Source organism: Cavia porcellus, unplaced genomic scaffold, assembly GCF_034190915.1.
Source record: "Cavia porcellus strain 051 isolate PalLab524CR breed Dunkin Hartley unplaced genomic scaffold, mCavPor4.1 scaffold_23, whole genome shotgun sequence".
In the NCBI taxonomy this organism is placed as follows: Eukaryota; Metazoa; Chordata; class Mammalia; order Rodentia; family Caviidae; genus Cavia; species Cavia porcellus.
The window spans coordinates 35736634-35763798 of NW_026947506.1; the positions used below are offsets into that span (position 1 = coordinate 35736634).

Here is a 27165-nt window from a genome sequence, read left to right on the forward strand (position 1 = left end):
CATGCCTACTTTGCCAAAAAAAAAATTTTATATGTTATATCTATAATGGAAGCAGAGAGGGAGAGGTTACAGTTTTCTCAAAGGATTTGGTATATTCAGGGTTTAGCTTTGCACTGAGCTGATAGGAAGGTCACTTCACACCTCTATTTCTAAAAGTGCTCATGTGCTGGGAATCTTTTGCAGGGAAATAAAAAAACAAATGACAGCACTCCTGTCACACCGCAGAAATGCATAAGTTTACACTGTGTGTAAATATTTATAGATGTTGGCAGCATCTTCCTGTATAAATCAGCTTAGTTTCTAATGTTCTGTTGCTAGTGACTGTCCTAAAATAACAAGACTCGTGTATGAGGCAGATGTGAGAAAAAAAAAAAAGCCTGTAATCACAGTACTCAGGAGGTTCACAAGTTTGAAAGCCTGGGTAACTTAGGAGACTCTGTCTCCAAATAAACAACAAACAAAAACAAAAACCAACAAAATAAAACACAGGACTGAGGATATAGCCCAATGTGAAGGCACTAGTGCCACAAAAATCTTGAGAGATCAAAATCTTAAAAGTATAGTTTTAGAAGAAAATGTAAACGGTTTTAAATTTTATTTTAAGATCAATGGCCTTTGGGGATTTAGCTCAGCAGCGTAAGCACCTGCCTTGCCAGTGCGCAGTCATGAGTTCCATCCCCAGTACCAAAAAAAAAAAAAAAAAAAAAAAAAATGGCCTTTTTGGGGCTGGGGATATAGCTCAGTGGCACAGCACCTGTCTGGCAAGTGCAAGATCCTGAGTTCAATCCCTGGTACCCACCAATAAGTAAATAAATAAGATAAATGGCTTTTGTAGGTAAAGGTAGCTTTAATTCAACAGATACTCTTGGAATTGGTTCCACTAAAATGGGCCAATTCAAACAAATATAAAATTTATTATTATTATCACTGGTGAACAAACTCAGGGGTGCTGGGCTTGCTTCCAAGGAGATACATCCCCAGCCCTATTTTTTTCAGTACTGAGTGTTGAACACGTGGCTTTCCCACTGAACCACACTCCCAGCCCTTTTTATTGTTTATTTTGAGACCAAGTCTCACTGAATTGCCCAGGCTGTCTTTCAACTTGCCACCTTCCTGTCTGAGCCTTTCCAGTAGCTGGCAAGACTATGTCTAATGACAGTGTTTTAAACTGCAGTTGTCACTTTGTCCTATGCATGCTCAATCCTCTCATTTCAATTTCCCCCCAGTAGTACTGGGCTGAATGGGAAAAAACACTTCATTGGTTACATCTGGGAATTCACTTTTCAAAACCTAAGGAAATTAATTCCAAATCTGCCATTATAGTCTGGGGATTTGACTGAAACCAATTTTCTTCAGCAAACACCACCAAATCTTCGAATAAGTGTTAATAAAAAGTTTTGTCCTTTCCAATCATTTGACTCATAAATAAGTGGCTAAATTCTAGAATTTTTGGATTCAATAGGTGTATATATTTAATAAAAAGCCTAGGGGACTGTTTTGAAAGTGCCATCTATTAGCCAATGAAGCATGTGACAGTTTTTAATGTTAGATTTAGTGGTCAGGAGGTCAAATTCCCAGCAAGAAGAGTTCACCGTTCAATGTGCTTTGTAATACAGAAGGAACCTGTGCGTCAGTAAACAATATCCCCAGCACTCCCTTTTTCTCTTTAAATTTTGAGTCAAGCTCTTGCATAAGGAGCTAACTTGCCCAGGCTGTGCTCCATCTTACAATCTTCCAGGCTTAGCTTCCCAGAGCACCTGGATTATAAATGTGTGCCATCCTGCTCAGTTTAAAGGATGTTTTTTGGAAGGCAAGCAAGATGTTACATGTGAAGGGGCAGAAGTAGTATATGACGGAAAAATTTGACAGGTATCCTGCACAATCAAAAATACATTAATCCCATCCCCATAATTCAGCTCTCTGTCTCTCTATTTTCTGAGACAAAGTGTTGCTATGTAATTCAGGTTGGCCTTGTATTAGGCAGCCCGTGGGCTTGAACTAGCAGTGATCCTCATGCCTCAGCCTCCAAAGTGCTGGGATTACCAGCTTGATCTACCATACCCAGATTCTGTTCCTCTTGTATAGTTTTTCTTTCAGGGAATTGAGTCCATTTTGGGGTTTTGACTTTCAGGATTTCCAGATTTGAGATTTGGTTTTCTTGAGATTGTGATTTTCAGGATTTTGATTTTAGAAATTTCAGACTTTAGGAATTTTAAGCTTTGAGGATTCCAACACTCCTCTAGCTGCCACCTTGCATCCCTGTGGGTGTGGGCCTAATTCAGCTGGTCTGCTGAGACCCCCTGAGCACCAGCACTAGTTCCCGGAACTGCTCCATGTTCTCTCTGACAAGATGAAAGAAACTGTCATGAACCAAGCAAAACTGATCAAACTTCAGACACAAGGACCGAATAATGGGAAAAGAATGGCTCACAGAAAGCAAGTAGCTCACGAGGTGGGATATAACTCAGAAGCACAGCACCTGCCTGGCAAGCGAGAGATCCTGAGTTCAAGTCCTGGCACACACAAAAAGATAGGTCATAGAACAGCTACAGCAGATGATTAAAAACAAACAAACTTCAGTTCTCATTAAAGAAGTTAGAGGTAAACAGAATCTCTGGTATTGAAGAAGTGAATATGTTTCCAAACCAAGGAACAGTTATCTACTTCAGCAACTCAAAAGTCAGGCATCTCTGGCAGCAAACACTTTCAAAATGATAGGCCATGCTGAGACAAAACAGCTGAGAGAAATGCTACCCAACACTCAACTGGAGCAAGAGTTTAACGAGGCTGCCCCAAGCTCTGCCCAATCTGTGGATACAGAAGCACCGCTTGCTCCTGGAGAGGAGGAGGAGGATGAAGTTCCAGATCTTCTGGAGGATTTTGATGTAGTTTTTTTTTTTTTTTTTTTTTTTTTTGTCTTTTTCGTTTTTATCAGTACCAGGGATTGAACTCATGACTGCCTGCTTGCAAGGCAGGCACTTATGCCGCTGAGCTAAACCTCCAGCCCTTGATGCAGTTTCTAAGAATGAGGCCACTGAAATAAGTCAGCTTCTGATGAATATAAAGCTTGGAAAATGTTTCTCGGGGCTGCTATTTTATGTTATGACTGTTTTTAAAGATTAGTTTTGTTTATGAATCTGATGAAATCTAGATCTCTAATATTTTAAGCCCAAGTTCCTTGCACACTGCAGCTCTTTTCAGTTTTTGCTTACAAACAATTCATTCTTTGCAGCCAATTAAGAAGCTTGAGCATAAAGTTTGAACCAAGGATTGATAAGTTTAAAAAAGAAATTTCAACCTTCCAAATTACAGTGTTTGGAACACTTTTGGGATTATGATCTGTACTACAATGCATGATCCATTCTGGTTTTTATGGTAATCCAGTAAAATAGAATGAAGGTACAAACTCAAGTGCAATTCAAATGTCCAGCATGTTGGTGGGTAAATTTGGATTTTTACCGGTACCAGGGGTCGAACTCACAACTGCCTGCTTATAAGGCAGGCGCTTATGCCGCTGAGCTAAATCCCCAGCCTGGATGTTTTAAGTGCCATCCCTATTTTACTCATCTGTGGCTGGGTAACAGATCGATCCAGAGTTTAGCACTTTAAAACAACATATCACCATATTATTACCTCACAGTTCTTGGAGGTCAGGAATTCGGAAGCCTCTGGCTCAGGAAATCTCATGAAGCTAATAATAAAAGTCTAAAATAATTTAACCCTTTCCCGGTACCAAAAGAAAAAGACCACCTCCTTTAAATAGATACTTTTGACATTTTCTTCATAAAACTTATAAACACAAATCTCTTTTTCGGATGTACGTAACTTGTTTTCAAAGCTAAAAAGCTTTTTACCACTTTTTCCTTCCGGGAATGCCTTTTTTGGAGTCTGCAGAGCCATCTCTTTAAAATGTGAACACCATGGCACAAGGGCTTGCCTGGCAAGTGTGAGGTTGTGAGTTTGAACCCTGGTACCAAAAAAAGAGAAAAGACAAAGAAATGTGAATGCCAGCGAAGAGGATGGTGCCCTGTCTCTCTGGCTTCCTGGTTTTGAGAGTTGAGCTAAGTGTCTGGCTCCCAGTTACAACATTCTGCTCATTAAAATGAGAGAGAGAGAGAGAGAGAGAGAGAGAGAGAGAGAGAGAGAAAGAGAGAGACAGAGACAGAGAGAGAGACAGAGAGACAGAGAGAGACAGAGACAGAGACAGAGAGACAGAGAGAGAGAGACAGAGAGAGAGAAACAGAGAGAGAGACACACACAGAGAGAGAGCCTAAAGAACCTAAAGACCTGATGGGAGCTGGTGCTGGCTTTCAGAATGGCTCATGGCTCACTCTGCAGCTGGTAGCTGCAATCCTGTTGCTGGGAAGGGACACAGAAAGACATGGACTTGTGTATACTCCAACAGTGTCCTCATAACCAGGCAGCTAGCTTCCATCAGAGGGAGCGATGAAAGGGAAAGAGGGAAGAGGGGGAGAGACCTCAGTGCCTTTTATGATCTAGTCTCAGCAGTGACAACCTATTTTCTCTACCATATTTTTTTTAGTGTTAGGGAGTGAACACTGGGCTTTTTGCACATGCTAATTTACATGCACTACCACTGAGCCACACCCCCAAACCCTACCACATTGTTTGTTACTCAGGCCACATTTAAGAGAAGAGGAATTTAGCTCCCCTTCTTAAGGGATGTGTCAAGTAAATGTGGTTATATTTCCAAACCATAAAATACAAAGAATGCAAAAAAACCTGGTTAACTATTTTCACCAATTCAAAAAAGTATATTCCCTGCCCAAGAAAACTAGACATGCTCTAAAATTTTATAGCACTTATATGAAAGAAACATGATTGGGGTTTTCCTAAATGTGACTATGGTCTCAAAAAATTTCAGTATTACAAATAACAAATTGAGAAGCTGAAATAAATGTTTCTAAACTATCAAAAAAAATTTTCAGGGTTAGGGATGTAGCTTAGTGTTAGGAGATTTACCTAGCATGTATGAAGTCCCTGGGTTCAAGCCTCAGTATGGGGGAGAGAGAGGGCATGGAATATATATATATATATTCCCACCTATAAGCCTGGCAGCCTATAAGACAGCCTGTCTTTCAAGGCTATTCTGGAACTTAGTCACTATAATATATATCTCATAGTGGCACATTGCCTGTAACTTCAGCACTCAGGAAGCTGAGGATCACTGTGAATTTGGGACCAGCCTAGACTGCATGGTGAGTTCAAGGCCATCATGAACTACATAGCAAGATTCTATCTCAAAAAACAGATCTTGCTAAATTGCCCAGGCTGAGATTAAACATGGGAATCTTCCTGCCTCAGCCTTGAATCACTATTAGGATTACGGATAAGTGCCACAACACTCAGCTAGGTTTTATGTCTTTGTGCAGGGCTGCATGCAGGGCTGATTTCTGGGTACCAGTCAAAGTTCTTTCCTAGAGCTTAGTGTATAAAAAGGCCACACTCAAAACTTAAAGCTCAGCAGCTACTGACATGAAATTTTTAATAATTTTTCATTCAACTTGTGTTTTATGGCAAAGCATAATGAGGCAGGCAATAGAGCACAGAAGAGAGAGTAGAATCTGGGCACATGTGTCACTCTACTGCTTGCAATCTTTTTGCTCCCCGAGGATCAGTTCACCTACCTGCTTCCTGATGCTAAGATAGCCTGGCAGCTGCCCTGTCTAGCCTTGTGAACATAGCCATCCTCCCCTCAGGGACCTCAGCATGCATGCAGGTGGGTGAGATCGAGTCAGACTCTGTGCATCCTCTCTGGTGGGCACAGCACTTGCAACCCATCACAGGTAGTACCAGGGTGTATTTGGGTAATGTGGGAGGAGGAAATTTCTCCCCTTACCCTGATCCAGCTACCTGTCATGAGGCCTGCAGTATCCTTGAAGGTTTCCCTCTGCCTGCGGCTAGGGTGGTATGGGAAAGGAGGGTGCCCAGCTCAAGCCATCAGACGCCATGTGAGCATCAATACTGGCCCATCTATCCCATGCCCAAAGTTGTGCCTGCTTGGCCTGATCTGTGTGCAGTGGGCCTCCTCTTCTTCCTTCCAACCTTCCTGGGGCCACCCTGTGTCCATCCCTTCCAGCCAGCTCTCTAGGCACCCTGCACAGACAAGTCAGGAAACATGAATTATGTGCTTCTATCACCGACTAGTGTGTGTCTTGCTTTAGTGACAATGGAAATTAAAATCTAAACCAATGGTATGAATTTAAAGGCAAAAACTTTGAGAAGTAAGCTTAAGGAGCTGATAAAGATCAAGTTGGTCTCTTAGAAAAGGAAAGCAAAGGAAGACAGGGGAAGAACTCCCGCTGGAGGTGCTGGAGGGCCATACTATGATGAAGGGAATTAGGCTGGTCCATTCAGAAAAGAATGGAGACCAGACTTATGGGCTGTGTTGGTTAGTTGGGATCTTGTCAATCGATCTCTCAGTCTTGATTTTGGAGCTGAGCTCAGGATGATCATCATGACTTGGTAGGTGATTCAGTTCCCTTGGGATGATTGTTCTTGCGTGGGACAGCCTGTCTTTCAAGGCTCTTGTGGAATCCAACTCTAGGTTGAGGGCTAGGAAGACTTCTGGGACTAGCTGAATGTTGCCGTAAATCTCCTATTCTGGTGTTCTTAGTCTTAAAGGCTTATGAGATAATCTAGGTAAAGTTAGGGCTCAGAGACCTCATCTTACCAACTTTTAGACTGACATTAACTAAATGATTAGTGTGCTATAGACAGAGTTTAGAAGGATTTGACTTAGAATTTTACAAAGCTATTTTATGTTTAGTTACCTATTGGGTATTTGTAGGCCTAGATGTAGACTCATGGTTTTTAGCAAAAGCCACTTTTAAGTTCCTGTCTAGATTAGAAGAAAACACAAAACATGCTTATAATGAGTAGTAGGTTAAGGGCCTAGGAGTTTGTCTTCTGTCCCTATAGTGGCTTTTAACTATGTAGCTATCAGCAATCCTTCATCTGAGTTAAATGCTGTGGTGTTTGCATTCATGACTGACATTGCCCAATATAAACAGTAAAACATATGATCATAATTTACAATTTTTTTTTGTAATTTTCTTTCTTTCTTTTTTTTTACTTTTTGAGATAGGGCCTCATCATGTAGTTCAGGCTGGCCTTGAACTCACAGTGATCTTCCTGCCTCAGTCTCTCAAGTGCTAAAATTTTAACCTCTTAAATAGCAAGCAAGAAAAACTACAAACGGGGTGATTGCAAAAGAAAAAAGCTTTGTGTTTTAAAACATTTAAAATCATTTCCCTCACCCTACTCTGCCCACCCCTTTATTATTATTTTTTGGTACTTGGACTCAGGCCCTGGGTTTGCTTGGTAGGCACAGTGCTCTACCTCTGAGGTACACCGTAAGCTCTTTTTAAAATATTATTTTTAATTTTGAAACAGGGTCTGGCTATGTTGTTGAGGGTGACCTCCAATTTGTGATCCCGAATAACTGAAATCACAGGCCTGAGCTGTTGCACAGCCTTCCTCTTCTATTTTTTGAAATAGCAACTGAAAATTTTCTTTTGCAGCAGATCTGCAAATTATCATTATATAGCAGGGTCTGTGTTCAACTTGTTCTGCTTGTCATTTCTTGTGCTTATTCTGTAGAACTGTTCACCTTTCTATCCTTCATGTCTGCAGTAGGCAAATGCTCTATCACTGTGCTGCACCCCCAAGACCCTGTGTTTTCATTTTTTATTTTGTTTTATTCCAGTACTGGAGCTTGAACCCAGGGTCTCTGCGCTGAGTTACATTCTCAATTGCTTTTTAATTTACTTTAATTTTTCTGTTGAGACAGGAGCTGCCTGAATAGCTGAGGTGCCCATACCGAGCTCCAACTTGCCATTCTTCTGTATCAGTCTTCCAGAGTGTTGGGATTTCAGGCAAGCGCCTCCACGCCCGGCTGGGCATTCTCATTCGTAAAGACAATTCTCAGAATGGTAAAGTCTTTGGGTTCTACAAGAACCTTATCATTTAGGGCTCCCACAATGCCGACCTTGAGAAATGCGATCACAGATTGAATTTTTTTCTTACACTTTTTCATACAATAAGCTTGTAGCACTCACGACCAGCAGTAAGGGAGGAAAAAAGAAAAATGAAATCCACATAAGGGAGTGTCATTTCAAAAACTAAAGGAAATCGCTGGCACCCAGGGAGAGGCCGGAAGCTAGACAGAGGGAAGTGGGGGAGGACTCCGGGTCCGCAGCCGAAGGCGCCGCTTGGTTACCGCACGGGACCTCCGTAGGGCTGGCGCGTCCCCTTTAAAGGGCGTGATCGAGGGCGTGGCCCAGCAACCGCCCGCTCTCCCAGGCTGCCTCGCGCGGGAGACGGCAGTTCGGCCACGTCCCCTGGCCACGTCGCGCCGCTCTCGCCATCTTCGCTGGTTCCTCTTCGGGCCGCCGTTACCTGCTAAGCCGCCGAGCCCCGGGGCCGCCGCGCCGACCGCCGCTTCCATTATGAACATCTTCCGGCTGACCGGGGACCTGTCCCACCTGGCGGCCATTGTCATCCTGCTGCTAAAGATCTGGAAGACGCGCTCCTGCGCTGGTGAGCGACCGGGCGAGGCCCGAGAGGCTGGGATGCGGGGGATCCTAGCGCTCCGAGGCCCGCGAGGGCCTGACACACCCCCCTCAGCAGGCTGTGCGGGAGCCTGGGTCCGAGTGGACTTCCCATCAGGGATGGTGTGTCGCAGCGTCGGACCCCGCTAAGGGCTCAGCCCGCTTGCGAACTCGACCCGTCGGGCGCTGGCCGGACACTGCGCGGGGCCGTGTTGTGTCTGAAAAGTTTGCAAGGACAGTTGGAGTCTTGCAGACGTGTCTTCTCTCCCCACACCCTCGTATATTTCCTCGTGCTTTTCTCGGGGCGAGATCCTGTTTGGGGTACTCGCGAATCAGTGAGATTGGCGGGAGGAGGATGGGCAGGACCGCGGCTGGCTGGGCCTGACGTGGCAACCAGGCCACCCGGGAAGGTAGGGCGGCCGGGATGGGGGAAAGAGGTCATTCTGATGCCCACCCTGCCCTTGCAAGGACTGAGCTATAGAACGTGTCAGACCTGTCCTTAAAATGGTTTTCTTTTCCCCAAACTTAATGATTTGGGATCACACCCACTGCCGAGGGCCATGTTGGAAAGTCTTTAAGATAATTTTTTTTTAGTGCACTTCATGGTGCTGCGGGAAGAGAACTTCCAAAGTGGCTTTTTCTAATAACGGATTCTCTTAAGACTACGTGGGTACCACTGAGCTCATGCAGTTCCTGCCTACACGTCACCACTGAGTTAGCTGTGGCCCACCCCAGGAGTACACACACATTTCCAGCAATCATTGTTGGAAGGTAGTGAAATGTATTTTTCTCAGGTAATACCTGTGTTCTACATTTCATTAACCCTAAGAACTTAAGAATTGTGAATTTTAAAATTATTTCTTAAAACAAGAGCCCTTTCTTAAACTTGTTTTTGATACTATGGCTACAGTGAAATAACTTCTGATGAATTTAAGAATTTAATTTTAGTTAAATGTGGTAGTGCATGCCTGTAATCTCAGCACTCCAGAGGCTGAGGTAGGATGATCACGAAAGTTCAAGACCAACCTAGACTACATATCGAAACCCTGTCTCAAAAAAACACTTACTTTTTTCACAGATAGCAAAAGATGTGAGTCCTAAAGAACTTCGATGGCAGAGATTCCATTTAGCTGTTTTATTTACAAAAATCTCCACATCTAAAGTGACACCTTGTCTTTGACTGCAGTTTGCGGGCCTCACTCACCTGTCTCTGAAACTTAGCTGACATCCAGGAAGTAAGCAAAACAAAAAAAGACCTTTGAGCAATCAAAATAGATTACAAAGTCCAAATCCTGAAACCAGTGTGTCTGACTTGAAGGTGATCTCTCAATTTTTAAAGTTCTGGGAAACTCAAATGTATTATTTCCCCTGACAATCATTTAATTGCAGTGATTTCGATAGTTACTATTTAAGTATTTGCTGTGTATTAAGTAGTCAGGTTTAAGTGCAGTCCTTCAAATAACCTTATGGGGCAGGTGCTATTATCCCTGTTCTGAGAAGGAAGGAACTGATTGTCAGGGAGGTGAGTAAGGTAGTAGTAGAGCCAGAATTGAAACAAAATCAGTAATTGATAGTTTAAGGTTTTAAATAAATGTCTGCTTTGCCTTAATCAATTTTAGTTTGAATGTTAGATGCCAATTTTAGGGTTTTTTTTTTTTCCGACTCATATACTACTTTTTTATTTTTATTACTTCTTTATTGATTTATTGTGTTACCGGTGGGTGAACCCAGGAACCTCGCACTCAGCTACATCACTAGTCCTTTTGGGGTTTTTTTGAGACAAGATCAAATTTTAGTGACTCCGATTTACAGTCCTCTTTCTTCAACTGCCCAGAGTGCAGGGATTACAGGAGTGAACCACCATGCCCGGATCTGGTGTTACTTTTAATCTTCAGGTTTACTCTTCGAGTCTTTTCCTTTTCTTTTTTTAAATTTCTCAGACTTTCTTCTGGCAGGTAGTTAGTGTTAGAGTGTGTTGTCTTTTAAACTAGTATCACACTTAGATGTTTGGGAGAACTTGGTACAACCGGAGAAAATAGAGTTCTAGGGGAACCTTGAGTAACAAGGAAAAAGGGAGAGGCTTTTTTGTTGTTGTTGTTGTTTTAATATTCACTTTCCATTTGGAGACTCGTTAAAGAAAATGTAAAGTACTTCAGTTAAAATGCTAAGAAAAGAAGATAAATAGGTGAGTTAAATTTGTATTTCCCAAGTATTCCTTGGGGGTTATTAAACTATTGTCATTTTCAAATTAGGATGATTTTATTTTGGTGTAGGATTTTTTCTGACCTTTCAAAAAAACCAAATCATTGAGATCATTTTTTCAGAATTAAATGATAAATTTGACCAACTGCATTGTTTTTCCATTCTAAATTATAAAAGTTGTTTAGAGGCTTTTAAAAGAATAAGAACTTGATAAGAGTTTCTCAAGTAACTGGAATAGGAGACATATACATCCAGATTGTGTTTCTCATCTTGAAAATACTAGGTTCATTTCAAATTGAGGTTCATTTCAATGATTTCAGCACCAGTGTTAAAGTGCCTGCAGCCTCAGGACCTTAGTGCTTTTTTCCCTAAGGATGAGGGAAGAGGGAGACTAATGAGGAACTGGAGACTGTTTTCCTGGCAGTCTAATGCCAGAACAGATAACTTTACAGACCTGTTATAAAGTGAAGTCTGTGTGTTGATCTCATTTGAATCTTCTTTCTGTTGTGGCTATATCTGTCATTGTCACTGCAGAGGGGTACCAAAAAAAGAAGTGTAAATGTCCCATATTCCTGAACTGCCATTACCATTGCTGCTTGATCTGTAGTATGCTCAAGTTGTCACTGTTTTTCACTTAAACCCTGACCTGGATAACTTTGAGACAATAAGCTGTGGTTTTTAAATGAAGGGCTACCACCTATGTATAGATTTTCTAGTAGGTGTAGCATCTACTGAGTTTAAATGACTAGCGGAATCTTCTGAAATTCATGACCCCATCTTCCTTTGGTCTCTCTCCTTCCCTTCTAGGTGTTGTTATGCAAGTTGTAAACTTTTCAACCTACTAGATGTGACAGGAGCAAATTATCCCAGTATTTCACATAAGTAAGATAGTTTGGATTTTTGAAGTAAATAGAAAACACCTCATCTTTGTTATACTGAGTACTTCTAGATGCTTTCACATCATGTTGCCAGCTCTCCTTGCCTCTGTCCTTTTTTAGTGCCAGGCTCTTGAGTAATCTTTGCTCTCAAGCATTTATTGACCACCCACTGTGTGCAAAACATTGAGACATAACTCAGAATAGCAACTGGGAGCAATCAGAGTTTACGCTCTCAAGAAAGTTGCAGTCAAATTTTTTAAAAAAGAAATTTGCAATGGTAGAATGTGTATTTAGCATGTGCAAGGCCCTAGGTTTTATCCTCACCACTGAAGGAAAAACAATGGAAAATTCAGTTGAAATGGTAAAGTATGCATGAAAAGATAAAATTGTGCCTGGGGTGGTGGAACATGCCTGTAATCCCAGCTACTCAGGAGTCTGAGGAAGAGTATTAAGAATTCTGGGCAATTTAGTGAAACCCTCAAGTAAAAAATAAATCCTATAGGTATAAAACAGAAAAATCCCAAAGAGGTTGCCTCTGACTTTCCAAGAAGTATGTAAGACCTCTGTAGGTAAAAGCAATAAACTGAGAACCAATCTATAGCATATGTGACAGGTTACTATTCTTAATAGTAAGTCCTCCAACAGAGGAAGATAACGTAATAGAAAAGTATACAAAGTTGGCAATTTACAGAGGAATAATAAAAGACTAGTTAAGCATAATGGAATGCCCCGCCTCACTGGGAGGTTAGTACTTGGGTATTAAAATGGTATCACATACCCTTATTTGCCTGCTGAGTAGGACAAAGTAAAAGATTTACAGTCTGCAATACATTGTGGATGCTGTGGATGTGGATGTAGCTCATTGGTACAGCATTTACTTAACATGCATGTGGCAAAGGTCTGGAGAACAGGGCAGTCCATCTGGTATTGAAGGATATGTAAATTTACACAACCTCTCTAGGATAAGTTTGACAATATTTATCAAAATTTAACATCTTTATGACTTGTCCCAACAATTCTAGGGAATCAATTACAGAATTATTATATATAAACACAATATGTGGGCATACAGTGTTCACTGTACAAAACACTGCATAGATACATATGTTTTTGCAGAGCTTAAAATAAGTAACTCAAATGTCCATTAATGAAGTAGGTGCACAAATTTTGGTATGTCTACACTATGAAACACTATGCAGCCATTATAAAGAATGAACCACGGCTAGGCATATTAGTGTCAGGGAAAGACAAATCTGAGGTATTAGGTTTGAAAAGTAAGTTGTAAAGCACAAGTTTGGTCCCACTTTACGGGTTAAACATGTATGTAGTGCACACATGAATACACGTACTAGAAAAGGGACTTTAGCTGGGTGTGGTGGTACACACTTGAAATTCCAATATGTACCCCTGAAGGCTGAGCCAGGTGAATCTTGAGTTTAAGCCCAGCCTGGGCAGCTTAATGACTTAGCAGGACTTTCTCTTAAAATAAAAAAAGGTCAGGGATGTAGGTCAGTGTAAAGGCCCTGGGTTCTATCGCCATTAGTGAGGGAGAAGAAAAACTAAAAAGACTTGGGAAGATAATGCTTAAATTAGAGTTGAAAGGGCTATTTAGGGGGGCTGGGGATTTAGCTCAGCGGCATAAGTGCCTGCCTTGCAAGCAGGCAGTTGTGAGTTTAATCCCCGGTACCGATAAAAAAAGAAAAAGACAAAAAAAAAAGAAAGGGCTATTGGGAAGATGTTTTTGTTTTTCTATTTTTTTAACGCCCTTTTAAGTTTTTGAATAATTAACCTAAAAATAAAATAATTAGCATGCATTTAACATACTATAGAAATGATCCCTGAAAGTGTAGCCTTAGCGTGCATTTAAGAAATGAGAAAAAAATGACAAAGCAGTATGTAGTAACCTTTCTTACTTACTTTCTTACTTACATTCATGCTGGCTAGTTTAGTATAAAGCACTTAAACTTTTTCTCTTTCCAGCAAAATTCATATAATTTGTCCCCATTGAAAGATGCAGAAAATCGGTTAGATTAGATACAAAGGATCCCAGATTACTCTGTCTCACTGAGCTCATTTTTCCTGTCACTCTCTGTAATAGGGAAAAGCACCTTGTTACAGAGCAGTTCTTAACCATCCAGTTGTGGATTCCAGGGGGAGAACCAGACATTCTGAGACTGGGTAGGAACAGCTGCTGCCCTGTGCTCTTTCCTGGTGGCCTCACTAGCCTACAGCACTTGGTTGCATCCCTGCTGTTACAGGAGAATAATTTTGAAATCTCATGTTTGGTTGAGGAACCTGTTTTATGAACCAATAGGAATGTAAGAAGTGCAACTTTTAACCTGTATGTTCAAGTGCATAGTTGTATCTTTTTATAAACTTTTCTTGCCCCTGTGGGAAGAAAGAAGAATGATGTTAAGTTTAATAAATGATTTCCATTTGGCAAATGAAACTCCAGAATATGGATATTTGGTGCATTTGGGTTGGAACATCAGTTTCTGAAATGTTTGCAGTGAGTATTCTGTTGAGTGCTTATTACTTGATAGCCTTAGAGGGTTTTGGTTTAAAAAGGGAAAGATAGTGGAGGGGATGTAACTCAGTGATAGAGCATTTGCTTAGCATGCACAATGCCTGGATTCATTCCCATACATTAAATTCAGAAAAATAAGAACAGGGTGGTAGCCATTCTGACTTAGTAGGTTCTTGCCCCTTCCCCTCCCGTCTTCAGCTGGGATCCCTGCCTTCCTGGGAAGACAGGAATTTTTGCAGTTTTAAGGGAAAAGCTGCTACTTGCTCATCTGGATCCAAGCCTGGGAAAAGAGTGTAAGAACTAAGTAAACCCCCTCCCATTTCGAGCCTGCCAGTTCCAGCATGGGTTCTACACTATGGGACCTCCTGCCTGTCCTTCCCTCTGCCCTGTGGTCACCCAAGGGCTCTCCTACATTCTAGCTGGTAGTAAATTAGGCAGAGCCAGAACAACTGTTCTTTTACAGACATAGAGACATGCACAGAACAACTAGGAGATTTTTTAGAAGTATTATCCCAGAATACTATGCAAAGAGAATTTGCCCCATGACGTGAAGGTAAAGCGAACTCCATATTCTTTTGTCCTTGTGTTCATTCATTCAGTGAATATTTTCTGGACCCTGCAGTGTGTAAGGCCCAATGCCCAGAACAGGAAGTAGAATAAGGACAACCCTTGCCTTTAGAGATCTCTGTGTCAGGTAGGGGTTTAGAGGAGGAAACAGCAGGGACCACATTTTTATAAGGCTGTAAGAGAAGCTAAGGCAGCAGCTGGCGTGGAGCCGTTCCCGTTATGTGATTGCTGAACGAATCAACAATGCCGAGCCCAGGGAAGAGGGTACCTCAGAAATGACCAGGGGTCTCTAACGGGAATAATCAGGCAATATATTATGGTCTTTGGTTTTTTGTACAACAATGCTGAAAACAAGGACAAAAATCTGCCTGACTTCTGAAGCTATACTAGAATAAACCCTTTATGGCAGAATTTGCCCATCTATATCCTCTAAATTCTTACTTAAAATATTAGAAAGAACCATATAACAAAGGCATCAACAAATATGTGAACTATCTGCTCCCTTTCTCTCTCTTTCCTTACTTGGGCTGTTACTTCAACTTCTAGTGTCTGCTTCATTCATTTTTCTTTGGGACATTGATTTCTAATAGGAAAAAAAGTGCTTCATTCCTGAGGAGCTTCATTCCTGAGGAGAAGACTGAACAGAGGAGATATGCCACCCAATCTTCTCCTTTGGCTCTTGAAATTGGTTTCTGTTGGTGAATGTAGAAGGATAGGTTCTGCTTTTTCTTAATTTCTATTTAGATGTTTTTGTGAACAGGCTGGAACTATACTTATTTAAATACTTAGTAACATTCTTACATCCAGAATCTTAGTTTCAGCCAGCCACAAAAATGATTATAAAATGTCATTGAAAACCAGTGCGATTCAGTGTGGTGCATGCCTATAATCCCAGCACTTAGGAAGCTGAAGCAAGAGAATTGCTGTGGGTTCAAGGCCAGCCTGAGGTATGTAGTGAGTTCAAAGCTACCCTGAACCTCATAGTGAGACCCTGTCTCAAAAAAAAAAAAACAACAAAGAAAAAGCTGGGCACAATGGAGCATGCCTGTAAATCCCGGTACTTAGGAGGCTGAGGCAGGAGGATTACTGCAAGTTTGAGACAAGCCTGGGCCACAAAATGAGCTCAGAGCCAGCCTAAACTAGTGAGACCCTATCTCAAAAAGATCCCCCCCCCAAAAAAAACCAAAGAAAAGAAAATGTGATTTTCATGTTCCACAGGAGTGTTATAATTGACTTGTGTGTAGTGATTTTTTTGTTAAATATGTGCTTACTAAAGTTGTAATTGTTAGTGCCAGGGATTTAGCTCTGTGGCATAAGTACCTGCCTGGCAAGCACAAGGGTATGAGTTCAATCCCCAGTACCAAAAATAAATAAATAAAATAAAATTGTAATTGCTAACCTGAGTTGGTAGTGCACAATTCCAACAGTCAGGAGGCTGAGGTAGGAGGATCACCATGAGTTTGAGATTAGCCTGGGCTACATAGCCAGATCCTGCCTCAAAAATAAATTCAATTCTTTCATTTAAACACACACACACACACACACACACACACACACACACACACAGAGGTAGAGAGAAATTGTATGACATTTATATTTTAGATGAGAGTGGGTAGTTTCTGTTGTTTTGTCAGCTTTCAGCTTTCATAAAGAATTTACTGTTTCCAACATCAGTTTGCACCTTTGTCTCAAAAACACTGGGCCACATGTAAATATCAGAGAAGCCATGAGCATGCTCTGATCACTCCCTGACCCCCCAGTGTCCCCCAGCTGAGTGTGAATGTGCTGCTCTGGAGGTGAGTTGGTGGATGGAGGTGTGTCAAATAGCTGCCTTTGAACATTGGCTGTAGGGAGTTTCCTGCCCTTGTGTTGCTGTGGCATCCAGAAACATTTTAATACAAATAGGAAGTTGGTTGTGTGATGAATCTCAGAGATGGAGTTTTAGAAGTTGTTAATATATCTGAATAAATGCTGTTCTCAGCAAAGTGGTCACCTGGGGAGTTATCCCAGAGGAAGGGGTGTTTCTGCTCAGACTCCTACCTAAAGCAGTGCTCCTCACCTGACTCCTTGTTTCCTAATCAGAGTAGATCTCAACTCCATCCTCAAAAGTTTTAAAACTTAAAAGTTTTGCTTTAAAATGGAAAGAGCTGAGGTAAAGACAAGTTATAGCACTAAATAATAGCACAAGTATTTAAAAATTATTCCTAGTCAAGGTGACATAGTTGAGAAATAATAATGTTCGATTAAAAGGTACACATCCTGATATGTTAGTGGCAGCTTAAGGAAATAATTTTCCTGGAGTCACCCACATAAACAAAAATTGGCAGAGCCTCTGAAAAGGAGCACATTTAGTAGTGTTACAGGGAAGAAAATACTGAAACTGCTCCTGTTAACTTACAGCGGTCCCCAGCCCTTGACCCCGTATGTCTTACTTTCCCCATCCGTGCTTCTTCAGAGTGCCTTGCCTTGCCTTTCTTTTCCTTCCCTTCCCCTTCTCCTCCCCTTCCCCTCCCCCCTTCTCTTTCTTTTTTGGAGACAGGGTTTCACTGTGTACTGCAGGCTGACCTTGAACTCGCTCATGTAGCCCAGGCTGTTCTCAAACTCAGCGATCCTCCCCTTCTGCTTCAGCCTCCCAAGTGCTGCAGTTATAGGCGTGTGCCACTATGCCTGGCTTTCCAGGACTATTCTAACACTTTGCTTTTGTTTCTTTAGGTATTTCTGGGAAAAGCCAGCTTCTCTTTGCACTGGTCTTCACAACTCGTTACCTGGATCTTTTTACTTCATTTATTTCATTATATAATACATCTATGAAGGTATGGTATGACATTCAATAGAATATAATTTCTCTATGATACACAGGCCCATGGAAACTTATGTCAGCCATGTGGGGTTTTTTGTTTTTTTGGTTTTTTTAGATTGCTGGTTTGATAAAATGGTTTATATTTTTGGAGCCATGTGTTTTTAATTGAAAACTTTAAGAATTATATCTAAATGTGCTGCTCTTAACTTTCAGATCACTTTGTGTAACTAGGAACAGGTATCATTAGGCATTTTTTTTGTGTTTTGAACAGTATCTAATTAAAGTACTCTGAATTTAGAGATTTTACATTTAAATCTCTTAAAGCTTTTGATAATTGTATAAAAGAGAGAGACGGTTATTAGATTTCCAAGCAGTAGGAAATTGCATATTTCCCAGAGAAATCCAACAAGTCAGTACATAATGAGAAATTAGAGCCAGGACTCCTGGCTCTAGTTCCTCATTTTGTTATTGTGTGAGGCACTGTGTGTAGGCTTCTCCTTTTTTTCTTTTTCGCTTCATTTTTTCCTTAAACTTTTGCCATTTGTGCCATCATTATTGCTTGTGTCATGCTTAAATAACATCTGTGTGATAATTTGCTTAATAAAATATTTTAACTTGTCCTAAGCATTGATATCCATGACCTCTTTGATGTCTTTGTATTTTTCCTGGCATTAATGCAAATGTCTATTAAAGTACAAAAATGTTTATGTGGTAGCTACTTTTTTTACACACCCAGGGATACATGTGTCACACTTGGGGATGCGTTGGACTAAGTGAGCTTCATCCTTTCCTGTAGTTGTTGTAAGACAAGTGAAGTCTTACAGTGTGATGGGGGGAGGGGGCGATCATCATGGCACTGTATAAAGGACTACAAGTTGTGACGTGTGCTGCAAGGCAAAGTAGAGTCTTAGGATGTGCAGTAGGAGTCTGACTTCTTCATTCTACACATTCTGATCACCTGGTACCTGAGCTATGTACTTGGTTATGGGATTTTGTATGTGTGTGTGTGCCAGGAATTGAACTCAGGACCTTGTGCTTGCCAAGCAGGCGCTCTGTCTCTGAGCTACATCCCTGGCCCAAGAAGTAATATTTATAAGAAAATAATATTTAAACTAAAGCCTATTGAAACAGTTGTTTCCCCCAAGACACATACAGACACACACACACACACACACACACACACACACACACACACACATACACACTGCATTCAAAAGTGTTGTCATAAGCACAGATTAAAGTAGACAAAGCAATATTTGAGTCTATGGTCTTTATTTAAAAACAAACGTGAGTTACCTATAATCACTCCGTTCTTCAATACCTAATGGTGTGACCTAGTAATCAGGAAATAATGTGTTAAAATGGCTGGGTGCAATGCCTGCTGTCTGGGCAAACTCCCAAGAAGCCATTCAAGGTGTGTGAGCCAGAATTCTCCTCCTCCTGTCCTGCCAAGAGTCCCAGCGCTTGGAGGACGTCTTGCTTGCTTGGATACAGTTTTTAAGCATCATGTCCTGCATGTTAGCAGAGTGACAGCCAAGTTGATCTGCTCACATCTTTTTGCTTTAACTGCCAAGTGCTGTGGGGACACAAGCAGCTGTCATTCGCCAGCTGCTCCTAAGGCCTTGGACTGAACCCTGCTAGCTATAGGCTGGGCCTAGAGAAACGACCCCACCAGCTGCTATGAGCCTCAGCAGATTCTCAAGGCAGTGTAATACTGAGGTACATGCATGTGTACTTTGGTTATGCATGTGTATGGTTATAACCAACAATTTTGATACCATTTTGACTGTTTATTTGCAGATATAACTGCATAATGAAGTACCAGGTACTGTTTTAGTGTCTTTGTAGTTTTTTTAAAAAGTATTTGGGGCTTTGATGATTGCTCTCATTTTCCATTGAAGCTGTTTGCCCAAGCATTTTTCCTAAGTCTCTCTAGTTGTATTTTCTAAGGAGAAGTAGTACCAGGCTGTGTGGTCCCTATCCAGTAATTTGACAATTGATGTAACTTCAGGATCTCAGACTTTTCTTGGGGTCAGATAGTGAGACCATGTTTGACTTTTGTTTGTTTGTTGGAGACAAGGTCTAATCTATGTAGTTCAGGCTGGCCTTGAACTCTGTGTAGCCCAAACTGACCTTGAACTCCCAGTGATCCTCCTGCCTCAGCCTCCCAAGTGTTGGGATTACAGGCCAGTGCCACTGTGCCAAAGCTGACCTTTTGAAGATAAAAGCACAAATACCTTAATTATGAACTCTTGAGTAGCTATGCTATTGTGTACACAAAATTGCTGTTTTGGAGGGAGCAGTTTATAAATTATTGATTACTAGGTTTTACTTTGTTAGGAGACAAAATTTCTTAACAATCTGAATGTTCAGTGTTAAAGTAACACAATTTAAGTAAAAATATTCATGGCAGAGTTTAACATGAATTACATTGTTTGTCTTTGCAAAAATGCTACCTGAGAAATAGTATCATGCTAGAAGAAGTCTGTTAAGTTTGAACTACATTAAACTGTATTTTTTTTTCTTTAACTGGTATATAACAGTTTAAAATAAGATTAAAAATATGTATCTTTGGCAGTTTCTTCCAAAGATAAACACAACATTTGACCAAGTAAACTCACTCCTAGATTTAAACTCAAGAGAAATGACAATTTAAATTCACACAAAAGCCAGTAAAAACGTCTATGAGCAGCTTTATTTATCATCCCCACAAACAGGAGACAGCCACTAGTCCTGTAACTGGATTGTGAGTAAACAAACTGATGTAGTGCAAAAAAAAAGAACATTTATTTTTATTTTATCTTTTTGAGACAGGGTTTCACTCTGCAGTTTAGGCTGGCCTTGAACTTTGTAGCCCAGTCTGGCCTCAAATTCACAGAAATCCTTCTGTCTCCGCCTTCCGAGTGCTGGGATTACAGGCATGCACCACCGTGCCAGGCTAATAAAATGAACAGTGTATTAATACATGTGTGATTAGTTATCCCTGACTGCAAGAGACAGAGGTAACATGACTTCATTTACGTGGTATTCTAGAAAGAGCACAACTAGGGACAGAACACACCAGATGACCAGAAGTAAAGGCTGGGGAGGCCTGACTACAGAGGCAGCATGGTGAAATTTTGGGCATAATGGAACTATTCTGTGTCCTCATTGTGGTGGTGGTTACATGACATAGAACCAGGTACCCACCAAAAGCGAATTGCGCTTAAACTTTAAAAAAAGAAAGAAAGAAAATCGGATATATAGGTGATACAGAAAGCAGAGAGAGTTGGAACAATTGCAACATACTGACCACCTGGTATTTTTCTTTTGTTTTCAGCTTATCTACATTGCCTGCTCCTATGCCACAGTGTATCTGATCTACATGAAATTTAAGGCAACCTATGATGGAAATCATGACACCTTCAGAGTGGAGTTTCTGGTGGTCCCTGTGGGAGGCCTCTCATTTCTAGTCAATCACGATTTCTCTCCTCTTGAGGTTAGTTAAGAGGCTATTTAGTGGTTATGTCTGGCTCCCTAGATTAAGAGACCTATTGGCACATAATGTAGGTTTTTACGGGATTTTTTGTTTGTTTGTTTTCCAGTTTGGCAGAGTTCTGGTGGAACATGAGCTATATGGTATAAAGAAATCATAGATAGGAATCATAGTCAGCACCCAAGTATTTGAGTGTCTGCTGACGGCTTATCCCTGCTGCACCTTAAGAATATAGAGTCAAAATAATATTTTTTTGTCTTAACTTCTGTGGTACCAAACCCAGAGCCCTGTCTGTTTGTCCTCTTCCCTACTCTGGTCAGCTTTTGTTTCCCCTCCATGTACCACTGTCTCACGTGAATATTATATCTATACATCTTCTAAGCAGCACTGCTATGTTTCTCATCCTTAGGAACAGTGTCCCTGGCACCATACCATGAGGTGACCTGTTCCTCAGTGGCCTTTTATGCCTTTTTATGAAGAGGTACTGCTTTGCTTGCGGGGGTTATTAAATTACTGCACTGTTGGTTGTCTTTGAAGGACTATTTACAAGTCAGTCTTCAGCATGAATAAAGTGCCATGCTGGGCAGAGAATTTGTATAATTACAGCTCTGACTTCTGACCCCTTTGTTTTAACTACATCAAAAAACCTAAAGAATAAGAAAAAATGCTGCTGCTTCTTGACTTATGATGACATTACATCCTGATACACTCATTATAAGCTGAAAATATTCTAAGTTTAAAAAGTGTATGGTCAGGGATAAAGCTCAGTGGCATAGTGCCTGTCTGGCAAGCATGAGGTTGTGAGTTTGATTCCCAGTACTGGAAAAAAAAGTGTTTAATACCCAACTTTAGAATATTGTTTGTTTCCCTCAGGATGACCTGGCATACTGGGCTTTGGGAGCTTTCTTCTCTGTCCAGTGTCACAAGAATATTGTAATGCATGTCACTAGCCCAGGAAAAGATCAAAATTCTGAGTATGAAGGCTGGTAATGTAGCTTGTGTAGCATGCGTAAGGCCCGGATTCAATCCCTAGCACTGCCAAATAAGATAGACAAACAGATGATTTCTTCTGACTGTGCATTGCTTTTGCACCATGGTAAAGTTGAAAAATCATAAATTGAACATCGTAAGTCAAAGACTGATCTATGGTGAACAATTTAGCCTGGGAATATATCAGTGAGGACAGTTGGCAGTGAGGAAGTAGTGGGAACCTAGTTATAAGTAAGTATTGTTTATTCTGGCAGAAAGCAGGGTTGATTCAGGACTGCAATGGATAAGCTTATCCAGAAGGAACATCACATAGTAGAAATTCACAGAAAATTTTTAGTGGCCAGGTTGAGTACACACCTATAATCCCAGCTACTTGGGAGACTGAGGCAGGAAGATAGAAAGTGTGTTTTTGTTTTAGTTATTTGAGAAAGGGTCTTGCTGTGTAGTTCAGGCTAGCCTCAAACTTACAACAATCCTTCTGCCTCAGCCTCCTGAGTGCTGCAGTTATAGATGTGTGATATCCAGCCTGGCAACTTAGCAACTCAGTGAGACTCTTAAACCAAAAAGGGCTGGGAATATAGCTCAGTGCAATCCCCAGTACCTCAATAAATCAAGTAATTAATTAAAAGGGCTGATACCGCCAGGGATTTAGCTCAGCAGCATAATAAGCACCTGCCTGGCAAGCATGAGGTCATGAGTTCAATCCCCAGTACAAAAAAGAAAAAGGAAAAAAAAGGTCTTGGGTGTACTCCCTGGATTCAGTCACCAGAATGGAAAAAAAAAAAAAAAATGGAAAGAAAGAAGGAAAGAAAGGAAAAAAATTTACAGGAAAAAAAAAAAAAAAAAGATGAGGTAATGAAAATACTTCCACACCTGTTAGGCTGGTCTGCAGGGAAGTAAGTATATTTCTTGAACTCACAGTGGGCACTGGATCCTCATGGGAGCTTGCCATTTCTCTTCCAGATTTTATGGACCTTCTCCATCTACCTTGAGTCAGTGGCCATCCTTCCACAGCTTTTCATGATCAGCAAGACTGGGGAGGCTGAGACCATCACCACCCATTACCTGTTCTTCCTGGGTCTCTACCGTGCTTTGTATCTTATAAACTGGATCTGGCGCTTCTACTTCGAGGGCTTCTTTGACCTCATTGCTGTGGTGGCTGGGGTGGTCCAAACCATCCTATACTGTGACTTCTTCTACTTGTACATTACAAAAGGTACATCAGGGCTGGTCTGCCTGGTTCCTGTAGTCCTGGGCTCTGTGAGGAGCTTGCTTGCCCAGCTCCTCTGCCCAATATCCTGCTCATCGGTCCCACAGAGCAGAACTGGCTTCAGAAAAATAACTTTATGCTGTCAAATAAAATTCCATATTAGAATTTTCAGTCTTGTTTCATATAAAGATACTTTTTGTTTCCCTAAAATGGTGCATTTCATTGTATAGGTTTCAATCAGATCTAATTATTTCAGTCAGTCATCTGAGATCCTGTCACTCAGAGATAACCACTGTTAATGTACTAGTCCTCTGTGAATACAGCTACACAATTTAAACTATATGTGATTTTCTGTAATCAGTTTTGTTTCCCATGCAGTTTTTCATGTCAATAAATAGACACTAGCTGAACATAGTGGCAGAGGCCTATAATCTCGGCACTATGGGAGGCTGAAACAAGAGGATTGTGAGTTCAGTCCCAGCCTACGCAATTTAACAAGACATTGTTCAAAATAAAAGATTAAAAAAAAGAAGCTGGCTATGTAGCTCAGTAGGAAGGCCCTAGGTTCAATCCCTAGTAATAGGAAATAAAATTTTAAAAAGCCAACAGGTCTTTCATTATGTATTGTCCATACTACCATTGCCTTGCCTAGCCCCAGTTGGTAGGAATTCAAGGTTACTAAATTGCCTCTGTTAAAATCCAGTGTTTATCAAGTGTGGCTTATGCTTGTGATTCTAGCACTCAAGAGGCTGAGGCAGAAGGATCACTGCTAGTTTGAGGCCAGCCTGAACAATGTAACAAAACCCTGTCTCAAAAAGAAAAAAAATTCAGTGCTTAATATCTGTATATGTATATGTGTGTGTGTATATATATATATATATATATATATATTAGATTTGTATAAACATGACATGTAGACTTTATAAATATCCTATGAAAAAATTATAGTCTTTGCTAAGAAAAAAATCCAAATATAGTCCATGCACATAAACTCAGGTGCACAGGTAGAGAGAATTCAGAAGCATCTGAAGCCTAACTAGAGAACCACAGCTACGAATCTGTGATATGCAGTTACACTCCTAATGCTGGACTTGCTTGGTATAAGGACATGCATATCTTACATGTTTTTTAAACATCTAGGAAACTCCTTCGTAAGTCACTTAATATATATTGTTTAGGGAAAAATTATAACAATGAGGGTGTTAGGAATTCGGTGAACCACATCCACATTGCTTGAGCTATATTGTCAGCCCCCCCCCCTTTAATTCTGAAACAATGTCTCACTAAGTTGCCCCTACTAGACTTAAAGTTATGATCCACCTGTTTCTCCCTCAGGCCGTGCTGGGAATCACAGGTGTGGGCCACCACGCCCAGCATCAGATTTGCATTTTTTAAATGGAGATGCTTATTCATATTTTACTGGGTAGTTTTGTGTATGCCAGAGTTCTGAGAACAGAGAAACAAGCTGTAAACTTGTCAACATTACTAATCTTTTGTTTTTCTTTTTAAAATTTCAGTACTCAAGGGAAAGAAGCTCAGTTTGCCAGCATAAGTGCCAAAGACCATCAGCAGCCTCTGTCCTTCAGGGTGCTCGGACAGAATTCTTAACACAGCAAAGGCATGAGATGCTCGATGCGGAAAATCAGAAACTTAACTCTTTTGTTGCAGATTGTCATCAGTGGCTCTAACAAGAACAAGGAGGAAAAGAACCACAAGGTTTCTGTTTAATGCATCTTGCCTTATCTTTTTTTATTACTATGTACAAAGATTTTTTTACACAAAGAAACTAAATGCTGTATTAAAAAAATTCAGTGTGTAGCTTAATTGGAATAGTTCCAAAAGTGACAATTTTGTGAGGAATAAGTAAGTGCAAACTTTTTATTTTAAAAATTCTTTGAAATTGTTGATTCTTTGTGTCTGCAATGAGATTGTATTCCTCGACAGTTGGTAGATTATATATTCTAACATCTATCAAACTTGCATTCCACTATATTTATTTTTTTGCCAAAATATGAGTTGTATTTGTTTGATATCTGAGACACTATGTTTAATTTTTATCTGTCCAAATTCCACCTGCCGTGGAAATCCTGCCCTGGACATCACAACACTACATTTAAGGTTAGTGAAGATGACTTGTAAATCTTACGGTTTTTGTTATCAAAATTTTAAGGTTCTGAGTGTAGATGGGGTGTCAACTAAGTCCCCAAAGGTGCCTACCTTTCTTCTCTGCTAAGTGTCGGTTTGAGACTGTCCCAACGATGCTGAAGAACTCCTGGACAGGAGTTTTGGGCTGCTTGCCATGTAAGTGTCTAACAGGAGGGACTTTAATGGTTATTTTGGATAGAAGGCTGCTCCTTTGAGGAATGGAACACAAATAGTCATCTGTGACGTTCCACTTGCAGTTCCAAAAGATGAACTACAACCATGTCTGTGCTTAGATTCACACGGTTTTCTCTATCACTTTTGGGTGGTAAGATGATTTACAATTTTTTTTTTTAAGTTGGCAGCATCTTATTTCTTACATTTTTTTAAATTGAGCTCTTGAGTGATTTATCTTGTGTTACCATCCTAAATAAACATATGAAATAAATTCTTTTTTTTATGAATTAGGCTTCTGAACATCCTGTGTTGGGATGATTTTTGTTTTGTTTTTCATTTGGCAACAAAAGCTCTGTAGAGCAAAAGACATTTCAGTCTACTAAATCTGTAAAGTTTGTCTTTTAAGAAAATACTAGAGCTTTTCATTCTGATTTTGCCATTATATTCATTTGCTACATTTTTTGATTTATGCAAAAGTATATGACTTTGTTTTTATGTGATTCACCACAAACATGAAAGTGTTGAATGCTAACAGTACTTACTACAAGGAGGATGTAGTAGTTCTGTTCCTGCATTAAAATGCACTAGTGAAGAGCCAGGGATATAGCTCAGCAGCACAGTGCCTGCCTGGCAAGCATGAGGCCCTGAGTTCAACTCCGGTACCTAAATAAATAAATAAATAAATAAAATGTCTTGTGAAGCAGGGGAACTGGATGAGCTACATTTCTATTTAGTGTGAGTCTTAATTCTTAATTGGCAGTGCAACTATGTAGTTTAACTTCTTTTATTGCCCTCATTTTATTTTTCCCCTCTTGCTTCACGCTTTTCTGTATCAGTACTTTTCATTCCAGCATGCTAGGCTTGGTTTAGTTTCTTCAGCTTGTTTCATCTTCCTTGGACAGTTCTAGAAGTTTAAAGGAAGGGTGAGGAAATCAGTTGTAGTAAATGGAGCAGAAAAGTCAGGCAGGCTGCCTGCTGCCCGCCTAGGGGCAGAGTGAGTGGGGTGGGGGTGGGACTCACACCTGTCTTTCCTCACGTAAATCAGGTACATGCTGGGGTCCCTCACTGCAGAGCACAATGCACAGAACAAGAATGTGGAGTCTTGGCATGTCAAAGCCTTCTGCAGTCATTCTAGACAAGTAAGGATAAAATTGGCAAAGATGTTAATCACCTTTTTGTGGTCAGCCAGGACAAAATCTTGCTAAGGGAAGATACCTGACTCAGAGTTGGGACTGGGCAGCGTCCTCACGCATAGGAAACAAAGGCCTTCTCTTGTGTGACATGCCTTATGAAGCACTGTTTCATGGTTACTTTCACTTAATAAAGGTTATCAGGTAATTAATATTTTCATTAAGGTGTTTTTGCGTGAGTTTGTATATGTGTGTGTGTGGTGCTGGGCATTGAACCCAGGGTCTTGTGCATTGTAGGCAAGTTTTCTACCAGTATGCTATATCCCCAGCCTGTGTGAGTGAATTTCTAAAATGAATTTCTAATTGTTGAAGCTGAGTGTGGGTGGTATGCCTGTAATCCCAGCACTCTGGGAGACTGATAGGTGTGAGCACAGGCTAGGCAACTCAGCAATGTAGTGATATCCTGTCTCTAAATAAAGAAAAGGGCTGGAACT

At 40.7% G+C, this 27165-nt stretch overlaps 1 protein-coding gene across 2 annotated transcripts; it reads left to right on the forward strand.

Annotated features, from left to right (window-relative positions):
- Positions 1 to 8330: 8330 nt before the first annotated feature.
- Positions 8331 to 26891, forward strand: Kdelr2 (KDEL endoplasmic reticulum protein retention receptor 2). Of its 2 annotated transcripts, XM_003470037.5 has the most exons (5): positions 8338 to 8562; positions 17460 to 17560; positions 20867 to 21025; positions 22976 to 23228; positions 24740 to 26891. In XM_003470037.5, exons 1-5 carry the CDS (start codon positions 8472 to 8474, stop codon positions 24772 to 24774), a joined length of 639 nt encoding a protein of 212 aa, XP_003470085.1. In that variant the 5' UTR covers positions 8338 to 8471; the 3' UTR covers positions 24775 to 26891. The 2 variants fall into 2 exon arrangements, with proteins under 2 accessions (XP_023420947.1, XP_003470085.1); XM_023565179.2 differs by lacking the exon at positions 22976 to 23228 and having other exon boundaries at positions 8331 to 8562.
- Positions 26892 to 27165: the final 274 nt, after the last annotated feature.